Source organism: Gasterosteus aculeatus, chromosome 15, assembly GCF_964276395.1.
Source record: "Gasterosteus aculeatus chromosome 15, fGasAcu3.hap1.1, whole genome shotgun sequence".
NCBI classification, from domain to species: Eukaryota; Metazoa; Chordata; class Actinopteri; order Perciformes; family Gasterosteidae; genus Gasterosteus; species Gasterosteus aculeatus.
In genome coordinates, this window is record NC_135703.1 from 957,418 (window position 1) to 977,140 (window position 19,723).

At 47.1% G+C, this 19,723-nt stretch overlaps 1 protein-coding gene across 4 annotated transcripts in view; it reads right to left on the reverse strand.

Annotated features, from left to right (window-relative positions):
- The window catches only part of akap6 (A kinase (PRKA) anchor protein 6), a 93,348-nt gene that overhangs the window by 10,626 nt on the left and 62,999 nt on the right, over positions 1 to 19,723 (reverse strand). For 3 of the 4 annotated variants that reach the window (XM_078089182.1, XM_078089184.1, XM_078089185.1), the window contains 2 exons: positions 12,039 to 12,185; positions 8,575 to 8,829 (listed from right to left, as the gene is read on the reverse strand). In XM_078089182.1, coding sequence (XP_077945308.1) covers positions 8,575 to 8,829; positions 12,039 to 12,185 — 402 coding nt within the window. The remainder of the gene's footprint in view (positions 1 to 8,574; positions 8,830 to 12,038; positions 12,186 to 19,723) is intronic. The other variant, XM_078089183.1, reaches the window with a different exon arrangement.

A 19,723-nucleotide genomic window follows, 5' to 3' on the forward strand; every position in this document is an offset into this window, starting at 1 on the left:
AGAGGGAAAGTGAGACGCTGCTGCCTAATAAATGCAGGAAACAGAAGGATTGGCGCTGCCTATTATAAATCACTATATGCTGATGAGCTTCCACACCCAAAGGTCAGCGAGTGTGTGTGTGTGTTTGCATGTTTACTCATGCAAGCGTGTGCGTGTGTGTGTGTGCAAACATATGCGAGCAGCACTGAGGGGACACGTCCGGGCCCTCAGAACTACTCATGCTAATCCTGCGCGCTCGCCGAAAATCACTTCCTCTACGTTTTCCTTCCATTGTCCAATAAATATTAAACAGTATTACATTGAAACAGGATTCTCTGACCTCCCCAATCCCCCCCCCCCCACACACACTTTTCCTTGTTCCCGCTAGCTTCGAACCGTGGTCCAAACAAGTAGATGAGGAGGCAGGAGGCAGGACGCAGGAGGCAGGACGCAGGATCAAGAGGACGAGTCAGTGAGGTTGCGGGTGAATTAACATGGAGGGGGGTTGTACGTTTGAAAATGACTGTGATATTTGCTGAATAATTCAGTCGTAACTGTGAAATCTGAAGGCAGATTGAACAACAGGAAGTGGAGCTGACAGACAGCTTGTACGTAGATATATTATATTATAGATCTAAATATCAACGTGAGCTGAAGTCACAGTTAGCAGCCGTAAAGCCTTTAATACATATTTCACGCTCTTTGCTCCCAAACTAAGTGAGTTCGTTTTGAAACACACCTGTAACAGCAGGACTAAGGACGGCGGAGGTAAACCGACCAATGGGAGCGCTCTGTGGGCGGGACTAGATGGTCCTTTGCCAGAGCAAGAGGCCGAGGTTCATAACCGCGAGATTATTCTCTTACTTTTAGTTCACACAAGCTTTGGTCACCAAGTATTTACCTCTAGTTCTCCCTCGTATTACATAGACACTAGATAAATATATTTATCTATAAGGAGATGAATATATGTATCTATATATAGATATAGATTACCGGATCGCTGTTTGGTCGGATTCAGACACAAACATCCTTCCCTCAGTACTTCTAGACGTTGAAGGAAGAAAGAATCTCTATTTCTCTCTATGCACTAATCCCCCCCCCCTCTCCCCCTCAGCCCCCCGACCCCCCGTCCCCCCCGCAGCCCCCTTCAGCCCCCCTCAGCCCCCCTGGCGGGTCGGGCCTGACGGGGCCCATATTGACTCAGAGGGCTCTACAGACACAGTGGGACAAATATTTGCTAAAAAGCTTTTCTTTTAAAATACATGGAAAGCCGTTGAGTGGCTGCAGAGGAAGAGATGGAGGGAGGGGGGGGCAGAAGACAAGTGTGGACGGACGGAGACGAAGAGGGAGACAGAAGATTAAAGGGAGTTATAAAGAACTCTGAGATGAAGAAAAGGGGGAGAGGATGAAGATGGAGTCCAACAGCAGGACATTAAAAACATGAAATCACAAGATGTTTAACCTTCAATGTGTCAGTTGGTGCTTTTTATGTTCTGCGCACTACTTTGACCTTTGACCCGGCGTCTACTCTGCCTTTGATGCTAAACGCTAACTTTAGCCTGCGTTTGACGCCGACCGACCAGAACCAAAGGAACACTGATTCCACCCAGAAGGTGATGAGGACGTCCTCCGAGTGTGAGTCCCTCCAAGGTCGACAAACAGGAGACGTCTCTCCCTCCCTCTCCCTCTCTCCCTCTCTCCCTCTCTCTCTCCCTCTCTCCCTCCCTCTCTCCCTCCATGTCTGTCACTCAACATAGGGTGACCGACTCGAAACAAACAAAGAGAAGAGGATCTGTTCTTCTCTTTCCTTTAATCCCCCCTCCACGTTCTCTCTCTCTCTCTCTCTCTGAAGTTTGATATCTCTTTCTCTCACCCACTATCTCCCTCACTCTTAAATCTCCCTCTCCTAAAAACAAAATCCTCTTAACTCTCCTCCACCTCCTCATCTCCACAATCTAATTACCGAGACCTGCCGTGAAGAGAGGGAGGGAGGAACAAGGATGGAGGGAGGTATGGAGGGAGGGAGGAACAAGGATGGAGGGAGGTATGGAGGGAGGGAGGAAGGAGGATGGAGGGAGGTATGGAGGGAGGCGAGGAGACGATGGAGGAGGAAGGATGGAGGAGACAGCAGCTTGTTGCCATGTCGATGTGTTTTCTTTGAAGGAGAACACTTATTGTCACATTTACAACAACTTTGTGTTGAGTCAAACGTTTTAAATTAAATCAATGAACTGACTCTATATGAATCAAGATGTTAAGAAAAGTATGAACGTATTCTTCACCTCCAACACGCGCTCTGTTATTATATACGGTATGAAACTTCAATAACACGTGTTTCAATATAACACATTTTCATATGTTTTATTTTGAAATCACTCGCTTAGTCCTCCAATGAAGGACTACAGAGACACTTAGAGATCTTCATGAGCTTGATGAGCCTGGTGGAAGCATGAAGCCAAATGGATTCTTGAATTCCTTCTGGAGAGGAGGTTCCTTCTAGAATTTAACGACGTAGAGAGGAGGTTCCTTCTAGAATTTAACGACGTAGAGAGGAGGTTCCTTCTAGTCTTTAATGAAGTAGAGAGGAGCTTCCTTCTAGTCTTTAATGAAGTAGAGAGAGGGTTCCTTCTAGTCTTTAACGACGTAGAGAGGAGGTTCCTTCTAGACTTTAACGACGTAGAGAGGAGGTTCCTTCTAGTCTTTAACGACGTAGAGAGGAGGTTCCTTCTAGTCTTTAACGACGTAGAGAGGAGGTTCCTTCTAGACTTTAACGACGTAGAGAGGAGGTTCCTTCTAGTCTTTAATGAAGTAGAGAGGAGGTTCCTTCTAGACTTTAACGACGTAGAGGGGAGGTTCCTTCTAGTCTTTAACGACGTAGAGGGGAGGTTCCTTCTAGTCTTTAACGACGTAGAGAGGAGGTTCCTTCTAGTCTTTAATGAAGTAGAGAGGAGGTTCCTTCTAGTCTTTAATGAAGTAGAGAGGAGGTTCCTTCTAGTCTTTAACGACGTAGAGAGGAGGTTCCTTCTAGTCTTTAATGAAGTAGAGAGGAGGTTCCTTCTAGACTTTAACGACGTAGAGGGGAGGTTCCTTCTAGTCTTTAACGACGTAGAGAGGAGGTTCCTTCTAGTCTTTAATGAAGTAGAGAGGAGGTTCCTTCTAGTCTTTAATGAAGTAGAGAGGAGGTTCCTTCTAGTCTTTAATGAAGTAAAGACGTGTTGACCACGCTGTTAAAGATGGATGATGCTCCACCAACATCTCATCAGGACCTTCTCGACCCTGAAGAAGTCTGGACCAACACCTTCTGCAGTTATGTTCCTTTAGACAGAAACCCTATGAGTCATAATCCAACAACCCTTCACTGCTGAGGTGTTTTAACTTCTCTGCACTGGCTCCCTGTTAAATCAAGAATAGATTTTAAGGTACTTCTCCTCACCTACAAGGCACTTGCTGGTGAGGCACCGTTGTATCTTCAAGAGCTTGTAACACCGTATTGCCCTACAAGGCAACTGCGCTCCATAGATGCTGGGTTACTTGTTGTTCCTAGGGTTTTAAAAAGTAGGCTGGGGGCCAGAGCCTTCAGTTATCAAGCTCCTCTTTTGTGGAACCAGGTTCCACTTTCAGTCCGGGGGGCAGATTCGGTCAGCTCTTTCAAAGTAAAACTTAAAACGTTCCTCTTTGATTCTGCCTATAGTTAGGGCTGGCTCAGGTTAGTCCGGACCAGCCCTTAGTTAAGCTGCTATAGGCTTAGAATGCCGGGGGAATTCTTAGGACACACCGAGCTCCTCTCTCACGCTCTCGTTCTACCATAATTCAAGTTTTATTAATGCACATGACTAATTCAGCTTCTTTCCGGGAGTTTTTTTTTTTTTTGTGCTTTCGCCCCTATCAGGTCTCCATAGATCGTGGTTCCTTCGGGACCCTGGTCCTGACACCTTCTGTGGCCATGCTGACGCCTGCTGCTGCCATCATCATCATCATCATCATCATTATTTTAGATATTAATCATATTACTTTACTCATAAACCGACATTACCCTCTCCTAAAATCTCTGTGCTCTCCCTCCCCACAGGATTCTGTGGATGGTGGTTCTATCTGATGGTGGTTGCCTCTGCAGTGGTCCTGCTGTGCGCCTGGCTTACTACTCACAATTACTTGAATCATTTCTGTCATAGGAATTGCATGTATTATACATTGTTCATTCTGTACACATGGCATCCATTGTAGTCTGTCCATCCCGGGAGTGGGATCCTCCTCTGACGTTCTCCCTAAGGTTTCTTCCCTTTTTTCCCTCTTGTAAGGGTTTTTTCATTTTTTGGGGAGTTTTTCCTGTGCCGATGGTGGGTTTCGGGGCAGAGGATGTCGTATGTGTACAGACTGTAAAGCCCTCTGAGGCAAATTTGTAATTTGCGATTCTGGGCTATACAAAATAAAATGACTTGACTTGACTTGACTTGTCTGTAGAGACGTTGAGCAGAGACAAGGACGAGAAGGTGGAGAACCAAAATGACAAATAAAAAGAAATGAAGGAGGACAAAGACGTAGACGACAAAAACAACATGAGGACGAGAAGGAAAGAGGACAAGGGCACAGAGTGAAGTGAGGACACAGAAACAAACAGAGGGGGGTCGGGGCGCTCCCTCGGTGACCCGGTGGATATTTCAATCAATTACCATTAATTAGAAATCTCTGATTAATTCTATTTGTTGATTAAGTCAATTAAAACCACAAGCACTCGTTATCGCGGACGAGCTTAATGAATTCCTGTCGACGGTTTGTTCCCACACACGAATCCCTCGCCGACCCACAACGCTTGCAGCCGCCCGGCGCTTTGGTTCACACCCCCCGTCTCTCACTTCACGTCTTCTCTGTCCCCCTTTCTGTCTCGTGGTAACGTCCTCATGTCTCTGTCCCAGCTGCTTTCATCGGTGTGCTGAGAGAGACAAAAGCTGCATGTTCTGCCTCTGGAGGTTTGCTCAAGAGCACCTCGTCATTGAGCCTCTCCTCCAGGCTGGTTCTGGTTCACGGGTAACAGTAAAGTAGAAGAGGCCAGCGCGGATTCTTTGGGTTAAAGTCCTGTGTTCGTCTAAAGACAACGACGCTGAGAGATGAACATGGACACAGTGAGGACATCATGACCTTTCATGGAGATCTCCTCTGCTCGTTTCTTCTCGTCCTCACCAGCTTCTTCTTCTGAGCCGATTCACTAACTTTCTGTTTGATTCCCTCTCTCTCCGTGTCTGCTCCTCAGAGCGCATCAAAGAGTTTTCTCTTCTCCCCGAGCAGATGAAGATGAAAGTCGACGTCGTGTTTGTGGGCTCTGTTACCGCGGCAACGTCTCACCTGTTTGCTTTGCCTTCAACCCCTAACGAGCAACTCTTAACGGGAAAACAGCTCTTCAAAAACACATACGGGCGCACGGCCGTGCACACACAAACACACGCACGTGCACACGCACACACCCACACAAACACACGCACACGCACGTGCACACGCACTCACACGCTCTTGGCAGGGAGTCGTGGATCTTTAACCCTCATCATGCAGCAGGTATCGATATCAGAGCCTCGCTGTCACCTTCTATTAGCGGCCTGCGAGGAGCTGGTGCACGGGGGGGGGGGCAGAGGGGGGTGATGTCGCTCCACCACGTCGAACATTAAGGAAAAACGCTGTCGAGCAGTAAGCTGTCAGAAGGATTCTGATGGGAGGCTATTTTTTCATTTATTATAGATGGATATTTATTATTTATTACAATTAGTAGACTGAGATGATCTGTGAACTCAAGCGTTCATTAGCGTTCAAGAGTTACTCAGTTTTGCTGCGTAGTACTTTAATAGCAATATAATATATTAATATATTATATGGTTTAATAACAAATTGTGTTAAATAACTACACAAGTTATGGTGAAGTAAATCAGCTCCAAGCACAGTGACCTATGAAGGGTGCCGGATGTTTCAGAGGGTCAAAGGTCACACAAGTAGTGGATAAAAATATAAACAAATCTAACGAAAGTTATTTGACGAGTGCTTGTGTACTTTTAATCTTTATGAAATGTCTTCCTGTGTGTGTGTGTGTGTGTGTGTGTGTCACAGTGTGTAATCCTTCGAGCTCAGCCGACCCCCCGCTGCTTCCTCTTTCACAGCCGTACAGTAATCAGCTGAAGTCAGCGCAGCAATCGAACCAAAAACAGATGATCGCTAAGATGCAGCCCCCCCCTCTCCCCCCTCTCCCCCCCTCCCCCCTCCTCTCCCCCCCTCTCCCTCCATTCAAATGTCTGCTATCAACATTTCCAATCTTCATTTCTCCAGAAGCTCAGGGCCTGAAATCGATGCTTCCCACTGAGAGCTGTGACAAGGATCAAAAGTAATTCAGTCCTTCAGTCCTTCAGTCAAAGTCTATTTTATGTAGTTTCATCATTTAGGGCCACCGGTGTGTGTGTGTGTGTGTGTGTGTGTGTGTGTGTGTGTGTGTGTGTCTATTATATTACTCCTATGTAATTACTCTTATAAAAACAAGTTCCTATATTCACTTTACTTTGTTGTGACGCCCCCTGTGGACCAAAGCGGTAGTGTCTCTTCTCCCCAGACTCCTCCAGCAGGTCTTCTTCTTCAACACAGCATGAGGTTCACTTAGTAAGTGATGGTCCATTTAGGGTCAAACACACCATAAGGCAGGAGATGCTTTGGGGCGGAGCTACACGCTGATTGACAGGTCCCTTAACACATCATGAGACAGGAGATGCTTTGGGGCGGAGCTACACGCTGATTGACAGGTCCCTTAACACATCATGAGACAGGAGATGCTTTGGGGCGGAGCTACACGCTGATTGACAGGTCCCTTAACACATCATGAGACAGGAGATGCTTTGGGGCGGAGCTACACGCTGGATGACAGGTATCTTAACACATCATGAGGCAGGATATGCTTTGGGGCGGAGCTACACGCTGATTGACAGGTCCCTTAACACACCATGAAGGAGCGAATGCTTTGGGGCAGAGCTACACGCTGATTGACAGGTCCCTTAACACACCACGGAGGGGATGCTTTGGGGCGGAGCTACACGCTGATTGACAGGTATCTTAACACACCACGCAGGGGATGCTTTGGGGCGGAGCTACACGCTGATTGACAGGTCCATTCACACACCACGGAGGGGATGCTTTGGGGCGGAGTTACACGCTGATTGACAGGTCCCTTAACACACCATGAAGGAGCGAATGCTTTGGGGCGGAGCTACACGCTCATTGACAGGTCCCTTAACACACCACGGAGGGGATGCTTTGGGGCGGAGCTACACGCTGATTGACAGGTATCTTAACACACCACGCAGGGGATGCTTTGGGGCGGAGCTACACGCTGATTGACAGGTATCTTAACACACCACGCAGGGGATGCTTTGGGGCGGAGCTACACGCTGATTGACAGGTCCCTTCACACACCACGAGGGGATGCTTTGGGGCGGAGCTACACGCTGATTGACAGGTCCCTTCACACACCACGGAGGGGATGCTTTGGGGCGGAGCTACACGCTGATTGACACACTGACTTAAGAGGACAGATGCAGTTTATGAAAGACGTTCATGAGATGATTTCTCACGTTTAAATAGAAACATGTCCTCTATGATGAAACAGCATCTCGGGGTTGTGTGTGCGTCTTTGTGTCACAGTCATCTTTATGTTTGCATGTGTCACTCATTTGCATAAACATGTGTGTGTGTGCACTAAAAACATACATGAATTAATGCACTTCTGTCTGCATTGTGTGTGTGTGTGTGTGTGTGTGTGTGTGGCTGGTTGTCAGTCACACGGCAGGGCTAAGCTAATCAGCGCAGCTAGCTGTTCGCTGTGTGACGCGGGCTGATTAATATCCTGTTAGCGTCCCGCGGCTCTTAAGGCTAACTGCTGTTTCCTCCATACATCCATCGCTCGGCAACAGCGCTGCCTTCATCTGGCCTCATTACGAGGAGGCATCTCTGTACTTCATCATCAACACACAGACACACACAGGAGAGGGTTTTTCTTTCAAAGCTTAATGCTGATTGGCCAGAGCTTTGTCACATGACTGGAAGTTGGAGAAGTAAAGTTATTTGTTAAACTGTACATGAATAACGTAATCATCTGTAGCTTCCTGTGTGCATCGAGTTGATCGGTGCACAAACTGGTTATTTTCCCGTATTATATCCTGAAAAAATCCTCATTTTATCTTGAAAACTTTACCTGAAATAAGGAAGTTTGACCGTAGTCCACCGACAACTAAGAGCGCTTTAACACTTCATGTCCTCCTTCACCCATTCACACCCATTAACATCTATTCAACCATTCACACCCACACAAAGTGACACCTGTGCATCAGTTACACTCACACAAGGCCCGAGGACACGTGGGCATGCGGGAATCGAACCGCCGACCCTCTGCTCCACTCGCCCAGCCGCCACGTTACGAGGCGTTAAACATTGAGTGAATATTCAGCTCTTTGCGTTTGACTTGTTTCTTCGCAGCCGTGGATGAAGACGATGGAGCGGTGGATTATGGGATGTCAGGTGCTTGAGCTCAGAGCTCTGAGGAGCAGAGGACCACGGCAGAGCGGGTGAAGGTACCTTGAAGCTGGCGAGCTGCTCCGAGGCCTCCTTGTCCCTCCCCAGGCAGGAGTTGAAGATGAGGAGCTCGGTGTCCCTCAGCCAGGCCTTCAGCTCCTTGATGCGGGCCTCCAGCTGCTCCAGCAGCGAGTTGGTGAGCGGCGAGAGGGCCGAGCGGGGCGCCTCCTCCTGCTGGCCGGCGCTCGCCGGCTCGCTCTGGTGGAAGGAGGCGGAGCAGGAGGAGGAGCCTGGGGCCGAGTGCTGTGAGAGGAGGTTCTGAAGGGCGAGAGGAGGGAAAGGGGGAGGAGTCATTGCCGTGCCGATATCCCATCATCAATAGAGACGGCGTCATGAATCAGATCGGATCAATAACAGCGACTCATCAGAAGTATGTAAACCTTAAAGTACATGTTTACTGCAGTAAGAGTACACACAAAGTATCACACTCAGACTCCGCCTCCTCCCGCTGTGTTAGGAAGCGCACGCTGCTAATGTTGTTATCGGGCCCGTGAATTATCCGTGTGTTGCTGATGTTGTTGTTGTTGTTGTCGTCGTGGGAACAAAGCATCGCAGGGGAGCCGCTGGTTTTCCAGGTGCAAAAAGATCAGCTGCTAATTCAGAGCCGGGATTCAGTCGCACAGCAAAATTTATATTTTGGCCATTTACACGCCATCAAACGGGCGAAGCAACCACACCCTCAACCAGGAGGGACTCACAACCACAAGAGAGTGTGTGTGTGTGTCTGTGTGTGTGTGATCACGGTGAGACGCTGAGAGAGACTTTTCCCCACCAGGGTCCAGAGAGCGAGTGTGTGTCTGTGTGTGCGTGTGCTCGTCTTTTTGTGTGTGTTTTTCCTGAAAAGTACTCAGCTGTGATGCTTTTTGGTCATTCTGATGTACTTGTACTTCAGTACGCCCGTGTTGTACTGGCATGTTTGTTGCGGCCGTTACTCGTCTTCTACGCGTTTACGTCACATGATCTGATGGGTCCAATCGGCTTCTGGTTCAGAGGTTGGAGGCGGAGCTTGTCTCCATGTCAGATACGTTAGATGATTATAGTATTATTATTATAGTACTACGACAAAACTATTACTACTACTTTACACACTCAGACAAATTCAGAAGATGTATTATTCGTTAAATCAAATTTACTTAAGATAAACATTGAAGTTTACTAGATCAAGGCCCAACCCCCCCAAAGGACCCCCCCCCCCGGTGTGAGTCTGACAGCGTCGGCGTGGTGAGGAGACACAAAGCACAAAGTGATTTTGTCGAAGTGAAAAAATAATAATTTAAACCAAAAGAGATCAAACTTTCTTCTCTTAACTTTTATTATAAGCTAAACAAAAGATGAGGAAATGCAGATTTAGTGAAGCTCGGAGGTGATATGCATCATCCTGCAGATGGATTCTCTTTTCAAGGATGCAAATTGTGTATCTGAGAGCACTGAGAAGAACAACAATAGAGACAGAGGGGGAAATAATTAGGAGACAACAAAGAGAGACGCCGGCTGCATTCAGAGGAGACAACAGGAACACCACATTATTGGGGGAGAAACACAGAAAGCGACACAGAGAAAGCAAATGAACAAATAGGACGATAAAGAGAGTTGTTCTCCCTGCAGGTTGAACCTCCCCCGGAGCATGATGGGAAAAAACACAAACCACTTTAAATGTTCATTTAACTGCAGCTGAAACCAAACCAAACGCCTCAGTTTGTTTCTGCTGCGAGCTCTCGATTCATATATGAAATATATATATATATATATATATATATATATATATATATATATATATATATATATATATATATATATATATATATATATATATATATATATTCAGCTGGAGGACGAGTTCCCGTCTTCACTAAAACACAGATGTATGATCTACAATTGTAACCCCCCCAACCCCCCCAACCCCCCCCTCTATCATCACAGCTTGACCTTGAACCGCTGACAAGCTGCCGCCAAAATCCACTACAGAAAAGATCAAAGTTAATTTACAACCTTTTATTTCTTCAGCGAGCGTGTGTGTGTGTGTGTGTCTGTGTGTCTGTGTGTGTGTGTGTGTCTGTGTGTGTGTCTCTGTGTGTGTGTGTAAGGTGAGACAGTTCAGAGAGACACACGACATCAATTCCAGTTAATTCCCAGTTTGTGTCAGAGCAGCAGATGCCCACGTCTGCCCTGATAGGCCCGTTAATATGCTACTCAGACGCCATGTTGGAAGAGGGGGGTGTGTGTGGGGGGAGGGGGGGAGGGGGAGATGGGGGGGGGGGGCTTTGATAGATAGTGAACTCTTTGGCAAGAAAAACAAAATCACCTTGAAAATGGAGATAAGAAAGAGCGGGAGAGAGATGTGTAAAGAGGAGGAATGGAGGGGGGGGGGCATGGGAGGAAGAGCGACGGAGGATGATGGAGGAGGAGGAGGAGGAGGTGGAGGAGGAGGAGGAGGAGGAGGAGGAGGAGGAGGAAGAATGTCTGGCAGCAACAAACAGAAATGTTCATCATTGGGTTTTTACTTATCGATTATTTTCTGGATGAAATGTCAAACAATAATAAATCCCTGTTAAGATTCCTGCAGGTTTAAAGATCTTTAATCTACTTTATAGAGAGTGTGTGTGTGTGTGTGTGTGTGTGTGTCTGTCTGTGTGTGTGTGTGTGTCTGTCTGTGTGTGTGTGTGTGTGTCTGTGCGTGCGTCTGTGTGTGTGTGTGTCTGTGTGTGTCTGTGCGTGCGTCTGTGTGTGTGTGTGTCTGTGTGTGTGTGTGTCTGTGTGTCTGTGCGTGTGTGTGCGTGTGTGTGTGTGTGTGTGGGGGGGGGTCTCATCTGTTGCTGTTTAATTTCGAAATGGAATCGGGTGCTGAGGCTGAGATGTAAATGTAAACAAACACTTCCATAACACACAGACACACACACACAGACACACACACACACACAGACACACACACACACACACACACACACACACACAGACACACACACACACACACACACACACACACACACACAGATGGCTCTCTGTGTTTGTGTGACCGAGCTCAGAGTGTCGGTGGTTTGATTCTTCAGATGAACAAAGTCACGGCGTCTCATCCGAGGCGCCAGCTGTCGGCGGTTTAATCAGGACGCCCGGGCGGAGACCATCGAGCGCCGCCGCCGTGCCCATCGGCAAGGCACGCGGCCTCAGGGGCAGTCGGGGGGGAGTTAGAAAGTTCACCCTCTGAGAGACGGGATGAAACTGATGCTGTTGGTTCTAGTTTCAAGTCTCCTTGAGGGGGGGCTTTGGGGCGGGGCTTACCGTGATTGACAGGTCACGGCGCTCTTGTATAGAATCCTCCACCTTTAAAGGAGCGTATTAGCCTCCACCTCTGAAGTCCTGCTTTAATGGAGACGACTCATCACCATCTTTGTGTTCTGGATCCAATGAGACTCACACGGTCGAGTCAGAGCGGAAACATCTGTGTGTGTCTGTGTGTGTCTGTGTGTTACCTCCAGCTGCCTCCACGTGTGCGTCAGGTTGTGTGCGTTGCGGTGGAAGTTGGCGGGCAGTTGGGCGCCGCTCCTCTTCAGGGACTCGGCTCGGCCCAGCAGGCCGGTCCTCCGGGTCTCCATCGCTACCAGCTCGGCGTGGCTGCTCTGGAGGAGGAGGAGGGAGGACGGAGGACTTTAAACATCACCCGACAGGATCCTTCAGAACCAGAATTACAACATGATCCTTCAGAACCAGAACCCGATAAGATCCTTCAGAATCCCGACATGATCCTTCAGAACCAGAACTACAACATGATCCTTCAGAACCAGAACCCAAAAAGATCCTTCAGAATCCCGACATGATCCTTCAGAACCAGAACTACAACATGATCCTTCAGAGGCACAACCCGACATGATCCTTCAGAACCAGAACTACAACATGATCCTTCAGAACCAGAACCCAATAAGATCCTTCAGAATCCCGACATGATCCTTCAGAACCAGAACTACACCATGAACCTTCGGAACCAGAACCCAATAGGATCCTTCAGAGGCACAACCCGATAAGATCCTTCAGAACTACAACATGATCCTTCAGAACCAGAACCCGATAAGATCCTTCAGAACCCAGACATGATCCTTCAGAACCAGAACTACAACATGATCCTTCAGAACCAGAACCCGATAAGATCCTTCAGAACCCCGACATGATCCTTCAGAACCAGAACTACAACATGATTCTTCAGAACCAGAACCCGATAAGATCCTTCAGAACCCCGACATGATCCTTAGAACCAGAACTACAACATGATCCTTCAGAACCAGAACACGATAAGATCCTTCAGAACCCCGACATGATCCTTCAGAACCAGAACTACAACATGATTCTTCAGAACCAGAACCCGATAAGATCCTTCAGAACCCCGACATGATCCTTCAGAACCAGAACTACACCATGATCCTTCAGAACCAGAACCCGATAAGATCCTTCAGAACCCGATAAGATCCTTCAGAACCCCGACAAGATCCTTCAGAACCAGAACTACACCATGATCCTTCAGAACCAGAACCTGATAAGATCCTTCAGAACCCCGACATGATCCTTCAGAACCAGAACTACAACATGATCCCTCAGAACCAGAACCCGATAAGATCCTTCAGAACCCCGACATGATCATTCAGAACCAGAACTACAACATGATCCCTAAGAACCAGAACCCGATAAGATCCTTCAGAACCCCGAAATGATCTTTCAGAACTAGAATAACAACAGGTTCCTTCAGAACCCCGACATGATCCTTCAGAACCAGGTTCTGTTTGAGTGCCCACTGAGCCTCACCATTAGTAACCATGACACAAACTCACATACATGAAGCTTTTCATCCCATCATACGAACCCCGTGAAGCAAGAAGATGTTTGACATCTGCACACGGTTTGATTCCCTCAAACGTTGCTTCATTCAAGGCTCTGAAGCCAACTTGTTCCAGAAGATGAGAGAACTTTTGACAAAGAGACGCGTCATCTCTCACTTTCAGGACACACGTTCTTATTTCACTTTGAGTATCTCTGAAGACGTTTCCATGTTTGATGAACAAAACAACAACATTACGGCGTGTGTGTATCACAAACTAAATAAGCATTCAAATGAATGAATCCCAAACACATTAGCATAGATTTGGGAAACATTCACTCTGAATGTATCAGTCAGCTGTCTCGATATGTTATTTATTGTCTTTATAATTTCCACGAGCAGCGACTAAATTTGCTAAAGATGAAGATTAAGGAAGTTTAGGAAGCTTCTGAGCACAGAAACAAACAGCCGAGCAGTTTCCTCTAAAAGAAGGAGCCATATTTAGTCGGAGACCTGGTGGAATTTATCTCTCTCATACCAGACTCGGAGTCTCCGCTGGAATCCACCACAGAAGAAGAAGCTCCTGGAGTCTTCAGGGGTATTTGATGCTCAAGCGCATCTTCTTCTTCTGTTGTTTTGTTGCCGCTCGTCTCGTGACTGAACCTTTGAGGCCTCAGCAGCAGCTTCTCGGGCTTTAGAGCTGCAGCTGTGGCAGGAATCAAACGCACCCTTCTGGAGATGCTTTTAAAGGAGCGCTCCATTTTGTGTCGGAGGATAGCTCCTGTATGAGCGCCGCGGTCGGGAGCCGAGGCGCTCAGCTCCTTTCCTACATCGTGTGTCGTTGTGGCTCATTGAAACGTACTGAACACATTGTCACTAATGATGCTTCTGAGGTACGAACGAGGGGGAAAAGGTCCACTAAACCCAACGAGACACGTTAGTAAATTCAACCAAAAGACACAGATTTTGTTTCCTCACACACTGAATACCGGAAAGCATTTATTTTTCTTTAGATTTCTGGAGGAATTAAATATTTTTCAAGACCAACAGGAAGACTATAGAGGATCTCCACCACGGTCACATGACTTCATGTTAGACTATAAAGGATCTCCACCACGGTCACATGACTTCATGTTAGACCATAAAGGATCTCCACCACGGTCACATGACTTCATGTTAGACCATAAAGGATCTCCACCACGGTCACATGACTTCACGTTAGACTATGAGGATCTCCATCAAGGTCACATGACTTCGTGTTAGACCATAAAGGATCTCCATCAAGGTCACATGACTTCGTGTTAGACCATAAAGGATCTCCACCACGGTCACATGACGCCACCACGCCAAGGTTGATTCCCTTCTTCTCGTTCTTCCCCTTTGTATTGTCTTGTTGTATTACTCCTCCACTACTTCCTTCCGTCCGTCTGCGTAACTCTTCTTCAAGGCCTGCATCTATTTTTTTCTCTTTCTTGCTTAATTTCCTCCTCCTCCTCTTTCTTTTTCTCCTCTTTTCATTTTCCGCATCAATAGCTACTTGATTCTACTTTTCCCTCGTCGTTTATCATTACCGCCCGTTCCCATTTGAATATTTAAATGTCTCTTCTGTGACTGTGTGTGTGTGTGTTTTTGCTGCGCTGTCATCAGAGAGGCGGCAGCCATTTTTCACTGTCGGCGGTTCTGATGGAGATGCTATCGCTCGGCGCCTCGTGGCCATCCATCCCCTTCACTTAGCTAATAGCCGCGCCGCGACAACCAGATCGACAGCACCGAAAAAAAGAAAGGCAAATATGTCGGCGTCGCACTCGTCTAAGAGTCAGGAAATTATACGATTTATTTGCTGATGGGAAATATTGATTTAAAAAGGGGGAAAGGGAGCTGGTGAGGGGGGGGGGGGGGTGTTGTTGTTATTGTTGTTATTTGTTTGAAGGATGCCACGGATCCAAAGACATAGAAACGAAGCAGAGAAGGGACGTCAGACACGGCGATTAATATGCATGAGATCCAAACTTTAAGATAAGTGCTGAGAGAGGGATCTATCGGGGGGGCATGGATGGGTAGTTGTGATGTATTCATGCCTCTAGTCAATCTCCATGCAAGGGTGGACTGAGAAACAGGCCTGAGGAAGGAGAGAGACGGAGGGGGGAGACCATGAAGACATCGAGAGAGAAGGAGGGAGATACAGTAAATAAAAGAGAAGTGAAGGAGGATGGAATACTGAATAAAAACTGTAAAGTGGTGTATTATTATTATTATTATTAGTGTATTCTGTAATTAAACTCCATATGAAGGAAAAAAAACTATTTTCCAAAGACATGTTAATATTCATTATACTTTTGGTATATTTAATAAAGACGTATTGATACTTGTATGATTTCAAGAACAAGAAGCGATTTCCAAACACCCAGAAACAAGATAAACGCTTGAGGAAGCCGGCGAGACGGAGGGGAGGTGGGAGGGGGGCGACGAGAAGGGGGTAGATAGAAAATCAACAAGCAATCATAAGTTTAATTTGGTCTCCATATTAATGAGGACGGAGCTGAAATGTCAGCAGAAATCCAGTCATACATGAAAAACATTTAATGCACTTTTTCTTCTTCTCATCCGCCAAATGAGGGAAGTTCGTCGGAGGCGTAACGGAACCGTTCTGTCGTCACGGCAGCTGGAGTTTGGGGGGCGATAAGGAGGCGTCTTTGTCCTCCTCGTCCTCTTAGTCCTCCTCCTTTTCTTCTTCATCTTCTCATTTTCTTTGTTTCCTCCTTTTCGCGGACACATTTGTCCCGTATTTTCCTCCACGACTTTGTTCCCCTCGTTTGTGGAGATCTCCCTCCATGAATCAGAGGCCATCCGGCGTCCTCATAGTCCGCCAATGACGGCTCGTACAAGCGCTCATATTACGCATTTCTTCCCTCAAAAACTCTTCAATCTGATCCGTTCTCTCGTAAACATTCTTCCTTTTAATAACGGCCGTATTGTGCTGTGAAAACGGAGGGAGGCTGCGTTGCTTTTGACGCTAGTCTAGAAAAATGGGTCGACGGACGCAAGGAGGTGTGAAAAGACACGCAAGGGACAGAAGCATAAACTAGGCTTTACTTCTTCTTTGCAGTAAATACCACATAATAAGAAGATAGGAAATGTGCTCCAGTGAACGTATCTTATATTTATGAAAAAAACAAACCAGGCGGCCACCGTCACGCTTAAAAGTTGCATCATCTCTACTGACCAGCAGGGGGCGACTCCTCTGCTCCCATAGACGTCTATGAGGAAATGACTCTACTTCTCTGCAGTGACCAGCAGGGGGCGACTCCTCTGCTCCCATAGACGTCTATGAGGAAATGACTCTACTTCTCTCTGGATTTATTCCCTCAGTAAACATGAGTTTATGTCTCAGTCTCTAGTTTCAAGTCTTCTTCAACACAACATGATGTTCATTTAGTGAATTATGGTCCATTTAGAGTCAAACAGACCATGAAGCAGGGGGCGCTTTAGGGCGGGGCTACGCGCTGATTGACAGGTGTCTACGAGATATATGGAGTCTGTACTTCCTCCTCTGTCCTTACATGGTCACTTCCTGTTGAGTGACTGGTTTGATAAAAACGCCACGGCGAGCAGTAAATAACAACATGAATCTGAATTTTATTTCCATTTTTTTTAGCTCCTTCCACATCCCAGCAAACATTATATATCTTTAATAACAGTTCTTATAAGTCTGACTGTCTGTTACTAGAGCTCATAGTAACATTTGTTCATTAAGAGAAAGGAAAAACACTGTGTGTGTGTGTGTGTGTGTGTGTGTGTCCAACCGGCTCTGAAAGAGCAGGAAGTGGCTTGTTGACACGCCATTTATGTGCCACACGCTTCAACCTGCGTGTGTGTGTGTGTGTGTGTGTGTGTGTGTGTGTGTGTGTGTGTGTGTGTGTGTGTGTGTGTACGTGTTTGGGTGTGTTTCTAATTCGCCTAAAAAGGTGTTTTTTAACAAGCTTTTGCTCTTTTTTTGCTCAAATCTGAGAACAACTAATGTTTAGCACACATTTTTTTATCCATCCCTTATTCACACAAACATAAAAGTTATTTCTGCTTCTCAGCATCTTCACGGTGTGAAACTGACCTCATTTAAACATTTAAATATTAAACTGAAATCTGCACTCGGTGAGTTTTCTGGACGTTTCTCTTTCAACAAAAACAACAACAACAAAAAAGAGAGAAAAACTCTCTAAATACGAAGCGAAGCAACAAAAGATCCGGCAACGTGTTTTAATTGTTGCCATGGAAACCAGATGAATGAGCCATTTGACTGGCCGGCAAAGACGGCTCGTCCATTCAGCCTCGCAGCGAGTCACGTTTGTGTGTCTGTGTGTGTGTGTCTGTGTGCGTTAGGTCATTAGCACAAAGCAAAGTGCGTAACGATTCTACTGGTCTGTGGAAAGCGAGACACATGAAAAAGAAGCTGAGAGCCGAATTCACAAACTGATCCAAGTGTCCATTAAAGAAGAGAATTCAAAGGAAATAAATATATAAACAACAAATACACAGGGTGGAACATTTGAGAGGGATTTATGGACATATGTATATATGATATATGCTAGCTAGCTAGCAGGCTAAAGCCCATGTGCCTTATTGGCACACTGATGTTTGTTGTCACCATGACAACCGACGGCGTTTTCTCTCCTTTCGAAACCACTCGAGTGAGCAACGGAACAAGAGCGAGACGGATAAAGTGAGTGCGAGATGCCAGGTGACCTTTGACCCCCTAAGAACCCTGAGAAATCTCTCTTCTGGCAGAGACGACGTCCAGCGGCACAACGGCGAGCAGAAGAAGAAGAAAGCCGAGCGGCGCTCCAGAGATACTGTGAACTCCGCTCAAAGCCAGTGGGACGATGCTCGCTGGTGTTTCAGCGTCATAGAACGCTGTCACTCTGCAGGCGGCGACCTGCAGCTGGTCTGAGGCCCCTTAAAGGGCCCTCAGCGGGTCGGTGGGTTGAAGCAAGACCAGGGTCAGCTGGTCTGTGGAGAGGAAGGTCCTCACAAGTACAGCAGGACGAACGCTGTGTGTGTGTCAGAGACCCCAAGGAAGCTGGAGGGAGCCCACCATTCAGCTCCTGGACAAAGAGAAGCTTTGTGCTGGGAGGGGACACGGGGGGGACGGGGGGGGACACGGGGGGGGGACACGGGGGGGACACGGGGGGCAAACCGAAGATATCGTGGATTATTGTGATTGGGACGTTGGTGGACTCTCTGTTGGAGCCTCGTGTGGTCGCTGGAAGAATTGCAGCTGGTGTCCGTGTGTGTGTCTGTGTCTGTGTGTGTGTGTGTGTGTGTGTGTGTGTCTGTGTGTGTTTTACAGTCCTACTGAGTGGACAGGTGTTAGCCAACAACGCACCCTCTGTTGTTGGCTAACACCGCTGTGTGTGTCTGTGTGTGTTGGTATGCGTGTGTGTTTGTGTGCGTTAGTGTGTGTCTGCGTGTGGTGGCGGCACATGAAATGTGGATTAGCATTTTTTTGATTTTTACAAACCAAACTAATATATCTACTACGCATCTACTCTTCCTCCTCTCCTCCTCTTCCTCCTCTCCTCCTCTCCTCCTCTTCCTCCTCTCCTCCTGTCCTCCTCTTCCTCCTCTCCTCCTCTTCCTCCTCTCCTCCTCTTCTTCCTCTCCTCCTCTTCCTCCTCTCCTCCTCTTCCTCCTCTCCTCCTCTTCCTCCTCTCCTCCTCTTCTTCCTCTCCTCCTCTCCTCCTCTTCCTCCTCTCCTCCTCTTCCTCCTCTCCTCCTCACTACAGTGACAGAAATGTAATAGCATTGCTCTGTGTGTGTGTGTGTGTGTGTGTGTGTGTGTGTGTGTGTGTGTGTGTGCGTGTGTGTGCGTGTGTGTTGGGTATGTGTATGTATGTGTGTGTATGTGTACGTGTGTGTGTATGTGTACGTGTGAGTGTGTGTGTACGTGTGAGTGTGTGTGTGTGTGTGTGTGTGTGTGTGTGTGTGTGTGTGCGTCCAGAAGACCGACCATGGAGCCTAAACGACAGACAATCTTTATTCTAATGAAGAAGGTTCCAAGGTCAAACGGAGAGCAGGGTGATGAATGGAGAACACACACACACACACACACACACACAATGTGACACACACGTTAATTGTGTATCAGAGCTCCAACTCACTTTGCAACAGTAATATTGTGTGTTGTCATGAGTGTTACACACAAAAACACACACTGGCGTTTAAAAGGAGTCTTTCCCCTTGAGATGACATTAAACATTAATCTCACGCACACACACACACACAGACACACACACCGTCTTAAACAAACCGTCACAGGAAATAAAGTCAGGTGAAGAAGCGGTGCCGGTTTCCTCT